This window comes from Polyodon spathula, chromosome 20 (assembly GCF_017654505.1).
Source record: "Polyodon spathula isolate WHYD16114869_AA chromosome 20, ASM1765450v1, whole genome shotgun sequence".
NCBI lineage: Eukaryota > Metazoa > Chordata > Actinopteri > Acipenseriformes > Polyodontidae > Polyodon > Polyodon spathula.
Genome location: NC_054553.1, coordinates 18,909,409 through 18,918,096, shown reverse-complemented (window position 1 = coordinate 18,918,096; position 8,688 = coordinate 18,909,409). Strand labels below are relative to the sequence as shown.

The 8,688-nt window shown below is 38.9% G+C and overlaps 1 protein-coding gene across 4 annotated transcripts; it reads right to left on the bottom strand.

The window, feature by feature from the left end:
* Nucleotides 1-1,403: 1,403 nt before the first annotated feature.
* On the bottom strand, nucleotides 1,404-8,393 carry LOC121295168 (T-cell antigen CD7-like). Of its 4 annotated transcripts, XM_041219567.1 has the most exons (6): nucleotides 8,263-8,392; nucleotides 4,349-4,702; nucleotides 2,491-2,621; nucleotides 1,792-1,875; nucleotides 1,488-1,742; nucleotides 1,404-1,435 (listed from the first exon to the last, which is right to left on the bottom strand). In XM_041219567.1, the coding sequence occupies exons 1-5, from the start codon at nucleotides 8,330-8,332 to the stop codon at nucleotides 1,533-1,535; spliced, it is 849 nt and encodes a 282-aa protein (XP_041075501.1). In that variant the 5' UTR covers nucleotides 8,333-8,392; the 3' UTR covers nucleotides 1,404-1,435; nucleotides 1,488-1,532. The 4 variants fall into 4 exon arrangements, with proteins under 4 accessions (XP_041075501.1, XP_041075500.1, XP_041075502.1 ...); XM_041219566.1 differs by lacking the exon at nucleotides 1,404-1,435 and having other exon boundaries at nucleotides 1,450-1,742; XM_041219568.1 differs by lacking the exons at nucleotides 1,404-1,435; nucleotides 8,263-8,392 and adding an exon at nucleotides 8,176-8,206 and having other exon boundaries at nucleotides 1,450-1,742.
* Nucleotides 8,394-8,688: the final 295 nt, after the last annotated feature.

The following is an 8,688-nucleotide window of genomic DNA, read 5'->3' as shown; positions in this document are numbered from 1 at the left end:
ATTTAAAAGTGTTGGTTTGGGCTGCTTTAAGCCAGTGTTTCAGAATGATTGACATGTGTACAGCAACGTTTATTCATTTTAGTTTCTGAAATGACAAAATATCTGCAAATATTAAAAAAATCAAGAAGAAACCTGAACTGAGGTATGTGTATACATTCTTAGATTATTTTTTATTATTGTTATATTATTAGTATTATTGCTGTTGCTATTTCTGAACTGGGTTAAAATGATTCATGAAGTTTACATTGCAGTGTGATCCTCACTTCACAAAGGGCTCCGGCTGGTTTTAGGAAGACACTGAGCTGCACTCTGCTTTAGACAAGGTTAAGAAACACTGTTTAAGTGATACTAGATGTGAAGATAAAGCATGGCAATATCATTATGCAGTTCTGGCAATCCGGAAATGCTCAGACACGAAGATTCATCAAATAAACAAAAAGAAGAAAAAAAAAAAGGATGTGGTGAAGTGCTTCGTTACAAATGACATGAAAGCATTTTGGTTACATTTGCCCTTTAATGAATTCCTGTTGCTCTTCATACAAGCAGTCTTTGCATTCACAGAACAGTAACGGAAACAAAAACAAAAAGATAGCAATACACTGGCACAAAAAAAAATTAAATACTATAGAATCAAGGTCCAAACTATCACAGACAAACTACCAGGTTCAGTATCACTTTAACAGAAAACACAAGAGAGGATTTACAAGAAGCAACTCAACAGCAAACAGGGAGGAGTAAGTGCAGAACATCTGGGTCTTCCACTCCCCTTTAGGCTGTAATTAATGACCTGTTAAAGCAATTATAGCTAGTAAAATCATTGCATACATCATAGCCATTGTGCACTTAAATTTGCTCTATAGATCTCAGGTGTAGTTTTGAAAAAAATACAAAACATGTGCTTTTGTTTCAATATCATGGTATAAGCAGCTAAAGGCATTACATCCAAGAGGCGAAACATTGGGTTGGTAAAATGAGTAGGGCAGTGCAACATTACCTGAAAGGAAGCCTTTCTAAATGGCCTACTTTAGTGCCAGGGATGAAGTTGTAAAATGAAAATACATGATCACTTTAACAACAGCTTCTCGGATTATACCTAACTGCAATCCGAAAGGTCTCTAGGAGGAAAGGTACTTTACCTGACATTAAACTTCGACAGGAAGACCAACGGCCTTTGTGATCTACAGACCGCAGCCTCAGCTTAATCCTGCTCTGCTAAAATTATTTGAATATAAACTTGTATATACAGGCATTAGTTTGTGTGCATATATATATATATATATATATATATATATATATATATATATATATATATATATATATATATATATATATATATGCATTCTGTAAAGTATTCAGACAATCTTAGCTTCTTAATGAAAAGGGAAAACATATCAAAATGCTCCAGGTTTCAAGAAGGCTGGCTGGTTCTCAGTACCTGGAGCGGCTGGCTGGCTGGAGCCCTGGGGTTTGCTTGAGGGTCTCAGTACCTGGAGCGGCTGGCTGGCTGGAGCCCTGGGGTTTGCTTGAGGGTCTCAGTACCTGGAGCGGCTGGCTGGAGCCCTGGGGGTTTGCTTGAGGGTCTCAGTACCTGGAGAGGCTGGCTGGCTGGAGCCCTGGGGTTTGCTTGAGGGTCTCAGTACCTGGAGCGGCTGGCTGGCTGGAGCCCTGAGGGTTTGCTTGAGGGTCTCAGTACCTGGAGCGGCTGGCTGGAGCCCTGGGGGTTTGCTTGAGGGTCTCAGTACCTGAAGCGGCTGGCTGAAGCCCTGAGAGTTTGCTTGAGGGTCTCAGTACCTGGAGAGGCTGGCTGGCTGGAGCCCTGGAGTTTGCTTCGAGCCTTGCTTGGGGTATTTTATTTAGCTGGTACCTTTTCTTGTTCTAAAGGAATAGATAGAGAAACATGTTTTAATGAAATAAGAAATCCCATCAAGATTTTAAATTGTACTTCACTGCAGCTTGCATTAATTAGGATCTGGTCGACCTTCTGTTCTAAAAATACATTTTGTACGTTTGGGTAACTTTGTCAATTGTACTTAGGACTTTATGAACTTCAGTACATCCACCATAGCAGGAGTTTATTATTGGAATCTGTCCTCATCATATAGCTCAGACTATAAAGTGACTGTAGCTAATAAAATAATTCCATAAATCTTCCAGTAGCAAAATACTGCTCAAATATGCAATTTTGAAACACACAGTATAACACAAATGTATTTTAATTTAAAATATAATATTAGGTACTTCTTTAGGTTTAACAGATTTTCTGGCAAGCAAGGCAAGCTAACGGAGAACTTTCTTTTAGCTAGTGTAACACCGCATGTGATTTTGCAATATCAAGAACTATAAAGTGAATGGGGATGCACGGAAAGTATGCTGTTAGCTACAAGCACTTCAAGTGAAATCAGGGTTTATTGCGTATATGTGTGTTATCTATGAGTGTCCTGCACTTTACTCAACCCACAGACAGGACGAGATTGTGAAAGCAGCTCATACCCCTGTGCAGTGCCACAGCAGCACACACATGACCACAGACACCACGATGGCACCGGCTGACATCACAACAAAGATCAGGAAAAAGTTCAGCTTCGATCTTGCAGAGTCTGGTGGGCACGAGACACGAGGCTCTGGAACAAACAAGAGAACATTTACACAGTATTACAACCCTTGAAACTGTCTGGTGCAGGGTAGAGGAGCACAGGCAGAACCTTGTAATATAACTTCAAGGGACTGAGCAAAGATAGTCACAGGAAGTTGACTTGATAAGGAGTTCACCAGTAACATGGAATTGTACTGTGGAAATACTGCCTAGGGTTTGCACTAATTACAATCTTGCTCATTAATAATACGATTAATCAATATACAGACTGCCATACATTTACAGCACATTGCAATAATGAAAATCATTAGAAACCTGTAAACGTACACATTCCGTTGTGCTATAGTGTGTTACTGAATATTAACTGCAGTGTGATAAAAACAAAAGTAATTTGATAGCTATCAGTGGGACTCAACGGTGTGACTCAAGCACCGCGAGCAGCATTGTTCAGTTCACAGGTACACAGGGAGGTGCAAAGATTTAGCAACCTATTTCTATTTTCAATTTTGTTTTGGCATCAGACTGGATTGCATTTGCTTTATACAGAGGCCCTGGGAGTACAGAACTGTAAGAGATGTCCTGGAATGTTGTTACATTTGTTGCATAGTATTACAGTGGCATGATGAGTACAGCAAAGCCACTCAAAGCTCAGAAGTGAGTTTTATTACTTTCAAATGGCCTACAAATTATTAAAGGTGTTTTATGAATTAAATGCAATACAATATATTATATACTGTTTGTCTTTTTCCAGGGTTCTGTAGTAGCTGTGTGATATATGTTCTTGAAGGTCTTACAATGATGTGTATGACCTGATACAGCATTATCTATCCCTGTGACAGGATGTGGCAGCAGTAGCATGAGAAATGTATCTTACAATAGCTGACGAACCTCCTGTGACATTGATTCTCAAAGCGTTCTTAATTAATCATCATTGACACAGTAAGCCAATAAAGTTGTCAAACCACAAATAAACCTTGTAGGTAATATTTACTGTTGTTTGTTTTTTCCATTCGATAATAACAATTTGTTTTGAGTCTGTTTGGATTCTATGTGACTATGTATGTATGCTTTACCACAGTGAAAGGATACACCAGGAAAGGTCATAGAGTACATAAGAGCTACGATCCAATCCAATCCAATCCAATCCAATATAATATAATACAATACAATACAATACAATACAAGGAAGAGTTACAATCCAAATGCCATTCAGTCCTCAGTGCTCGTCCGGTTCCTATTAGCTGATTGATCTGTCAAGTCGAGTCTTAAAGGATCCAAGTCATCCAGCATCACCCATTCCATCCCCTTACCCCTCTGTGTGAAGAAGAGTCTCTTTCAACAACACGACTAGGTAACCCATTCCATACTCTCTGTGTGAAGAAGTGTCTTAGTTCCCAACTGTGTCCTCTGCTCCTAATTTATGTGTACTGTAGTTATTCTACAAATGAGGACAGCCCAATTACCTCAAGAGTGAAACAACTACAGCACTCTATGAACGTTCAGTCTGCTTTCTGTATTTCTGTATTCTTGAAGTATAAAGTAAGGAAAATAAAGTGTGTTTAAACCTAAAATAAACAGCTGAATTCAGATCATTACTTTCAGCTGAAGCTTGTCTAATTTGCAACAGTGTATTTCTGCCATCAGATCTGAATGAATGTGAGACACATTCTGAAATGGAATCAGCATTGAATATAAAGGTCATTCGGTGCTAGATCCCTCAGCCTGTTGTACACAATGGCTTATGAAAGTACATACCTTTCACTACAATGAGTGTCCCGTTACTTTCATAGCTCATAAGCATGCCCGTTGCTATGTCCAAGCCGCCCCATACACAGTAATAGCCGTCGCTGTCATTGAGCTGCAGCTGGGTGATGTTGAAGGCAAAGCTGCAGCACTCTCCGTGGTGTGTTAAGCGACTCTTGTACTCCTCAGTATTGATCTTCATTGTGGCTAAGGAGAGGTACAGCACGTCCTGGGGCTGAGCAAAACGCCTCTTGAGATACAGCCCATCAATTTTACTCGCCTCAGAGATGGAGCACTTAATCTGGGCTGAGTGTCCCTTGAAGGCATAGACGAACTCAGGAGACTGCAAGACCAAGGGCTCTTCATCTAATAGGACAGGGGAGAAAACGGTTTTCAAAATATGGAAATCCTGTCCGAATCAACTAATTACAAAATAATATACAAATAAAAAAAAACTAAAAAAAAAGACTGTAGTAACAAAATAATTTTGTAAATCTTTCATTCGCTGTCTAAGTCTCAAATGCCCAGTTCGTTACAGTAAACTTGTATATGTATTTTGAAATATGACCTCTGGTACTACACTTGGTTAAAGAGATCTGTTTGCCAGCCATGCTTTCATCTAGTGTGGAGGGTGAACATAATCCAATGTCTTATTTCCTGGCTTTAACCAACAGGTTCCTGTATTAACATGTAACAGATATCCTGAGAATAAGACATAGAAACAGAGAACTTTCTGCAAAACCAGATAGCATGTTGTAAAATGAAAACGCATGGCTGCTATAACATGTAATTCTTTAGAAAATATACAATGAGACCCTTTCAGACCTAACTGAAGTGCAAAATATGTACAATTTTAGGGGAAGAGTTTTGTCAGAAACAGACTGGTTTTCAACTAGGAAAAGGGAAAAACACGTCACAAAACACTATTGCGACTCCAGATAAATTGCAATACATATTTTCAAAAGTCGTATGTTTAATCTTTTTGCTTTTTTGAAAATACACTCACATTACAGCTTGTTAAACAACTGAAATTCATAATTGGTTCCATTTTGCAAATAACACCTTATTTTCAAAAGGTGCAAAATACCAAAATACACTCTTCAATTAAGACATGACCCCTCTCGACTGCAACCGCCGACAGGGCTACTGCAGGGGCGCTGGAACTAGGGGTGCTGGGGGTGCGGTAGCACCCCTTGGCTTTGCATGACTTCCATCATATACAGGGGTTACAGTTTTGTTCAATGGCTCTCAGCACCCTTTAAAAATTGTTCCAGTGCCACTGGGCTACTGAGATGTAATCTATAATGGAGAATATAGAAGCGCTTCCAATTGTTCGACTGCAGAAGAGAGGGAAGGGATGAGTAAAAAAAAACGACCCATTCCCTAAACCCAGCATATTTTGTCCCTGTCAGACATTTCTAGATCTAACTATAAAACAAGTTCTACGTAGATACAAATTGAATATAGCCACTACAACAGAGCTGTGTGATCAGATTAAGTTTGATTTAGAAATAACAAACAGCCCGCAGTCATGCCTGTAAAGGTTACATTCAATCTCATGCAACGGTTGCCATCCAGACAACAGCTGAGGGACAGATCAGGCATCTGTCAGTCTTCTATGTCAAAGATACTGACTGATGACACAGATGCACTTTTCCATAGGGCAAGGGTATATAGCCTACTATTCCAATATGTGGAACAAAATAGAACCAAACACAGATATTATCAGTTGTCTGGCTTCCTAAACGTGCGAGGTGTAATAGATTACACACGTTGCAATATCCCCAGATTCAAGGAATGAAAACATCATTGTTCTTTAACTGTGCAAGTTTGATGTGATGCTCAATGTGTTATCACGGATGTAGTTGCTAAGTAACCTGGCTTATGCCACAACTCATTTATCATGGAGAACAGTGCCTTGTTCATAAAATTCGAATAGGAGCTTTTAAGTGGAGACTGGCTAATTTATAATATATTAAATACACAATGGACATATGACCATTCGAAAAGATATGTAACAAACGCATATTAATGTTTAACATTTTTACTATGATGTTTCAAAAACATACATAAACATTCAAATATTGCATGTAAAGAATATGAGTGTAATAATATTGCATCAGAGAATGCATTGTGATATTGAAACAAATTAAGGATTGCTTTTTTTCTATAGGAACGCTGTATTATTATTATTATTATTATTATTATTATTATTATTATTATTATTATTATTATTATTATTATTATGATTTAGTCTTTAGCAGACGCTTTTATCCAAAGCCCCTTACAGAGATTAGGGGTGCATTACAACTTTAGGTCCCAGAATCTTTTTGGACTTCTTTATTTGACCTTTTTATGGAAGAGGTTGCGCTTATTTTTTCGGTTATCCTTCTGTATTTTAAATTTAGCAGTGGCTCCGGACCTTTTGCCGAACATGACAGTTTTATCTGCTGATATATCATCGAGCAAAAAGCTCAACTTTGGTGGCTAAGACGGTATTTTTCCTTTCTTTTTTCCAGTTGTTGCGACTACTTGTGCGCTGCCTCGCTGTTTTCCATGTGACTAATTGGCTTGTTAATGAAGCTGAAAATCAATTGTCGTTTCAATTAAATCAGTCATAAGCAGGAGTCGCAAAGGGCATTGCGAGTAGGGGAAATGAACCTGCCCCTGTTGAAAATCGAGTCGCATAATTAGATTGCGACCTCTATTTTCTCTCTAAAATTCGCCTTATGAAAGCCAGGCTGAAAATGTATTAAAAATGCAGTCGCTGGTTTAGCGCTATTAGACTAATTTGAGCTGACCAGACAGACATGACTGCAAGAATGCAAAACCACACGTTCACACCCAATGATCATGTCTATAAATGTGACTTCCCTTGAACAGCGGACGCCTGACCGCTTTCTTTTCTTGAATCTCATAAACACGCACACGCCATGAGTAAAAAACAAGCTAGATAAACACGAAGGCGCATTGTGCGTTTAATGACAGACACACATATGAAGGAGCACATTGCAAATATGTAGTCAAAATTCGAAATCCCGAGTGTGTTTCTTATACTGCCGTGTTTTTTTCCTGTATCAAATAGCAGAAGTTCATTCAAGACTAGAGTTTTGAAACGACGTGAAAGTATTGTTAATATTGTGTTAGATTGTGTGCCGCCGGGCGATGTATATCTTACAAATGTTTCATATTGTAAATGTTTCTGATAATTCTGCAGTTTAGTGGTAAAGAAAGGCAGAGATGCATTCTGCGGACAATGTCTTTCTTGATGTCCGATGCTTCTCTACACTTCACTGTAACCCCTACATTGGTTTTTCCTTTGCTGTACTACACGATTCTATGCTCTCTAATCGCAAGCTCTATAACACAGAGTCCCTGGACTCCATCTCGGGTTTGATCCAATCAGATTCCCTTGTACACTCAACGCATGCTGTAGTTATCACTTCAGTGTATCATTCTACTGTTCTAGTAGTGCATCCTTGTTTGTGTGTGTTCTAATGTTTCCTACAAACATACAGGACCAATGGAAACCATCGCTTAAAGTTATATTTTCAGAGATACAATTTTGATATAATATGCACCAGTAATTGACACTGTACAGTACGTGTGCATTTTAAAGATGATCTCATTTTAAAGAATGTATTCCTGTTAGAAGCTTCTACTTTCCAAGGATTTCATTTTATTTTTTCAAATCTGTAATTTAAATGCTGGTGGATGCCTCCAATTAATCTTTTGATCATTATTTTCTAATTTTTGTAATTAAGCTATAACGTTTGTTTAGGGAATCCAAAAAAAAAAAGGCAATACATGTGCCAAAGCAAAGAGGCAGTTAAACTTACCCAAACAGATTTGCATCAAAACGTTTAACAAAAGAGCCACTATGAATTTATGAATGTACCAGCTGGCTGGTGTTAGAGCCCACATACCGCTTTGTGATCCACCTCTCACTGATAAAATGAGAAATCCTAAGAAGCACAGTCTCAGACAAGCCTCCATGCTGCAGGAGCTGGGGTTATCAGTTATCTATAGGCTGGAGTCCAGGGATTGCATCTGCACACAGGCTATTTGATAGAGCAGTGCACATCTGCCCTGCAGGCAGGAAGCCACGTCAAGCTTCTCTTTTGTGATGTCTTTGAGGTTTAGCAAGCCAGCACAATGCCTGCACTACTGTGCATTGCTACTCGGCTGTAAACACAGTGACAGGCTTCATCTCAAGCATGGGCTTTGATTAGTGCATTAGACCTTCACATATGTATGAAGGCTTAAAGAGTAAGTAGAGGGGTTCAGAAAAATGCAGGGTTACCCATCCCCATGTGCTGCTACAACTGTTTAAATAACGTACCTGGATTTTT

What these genes read in the sequence shown, in the direction of transcription:
- LOC121295168 (XM_041219567.1), bottom strand. Translation starts at nt 8,332, where the DNA reads ATGGAGGCTTGTCTGAGACTGTGCTTCTTAGGATTTCTCATTTTATCA. An exon ending in GAGAGGTGGATCACAAAGCG is followed by an intron (nt 4,703 to 8,262) that starts GTATGTGGGCTC and finishes CTGTCCTATTAG; the next exon opens with ATGAAGAGCCCTTGGTCTTG. An exon ending in TGCTGTGGCACTGCACAGGG is followed by an intron (nt 1,876 to 2,490) that starts GTATGAGCTGCT and finishes CTATTCCTTTAG; the next exon opens with AACAAGAAAAGGTACCAGCT.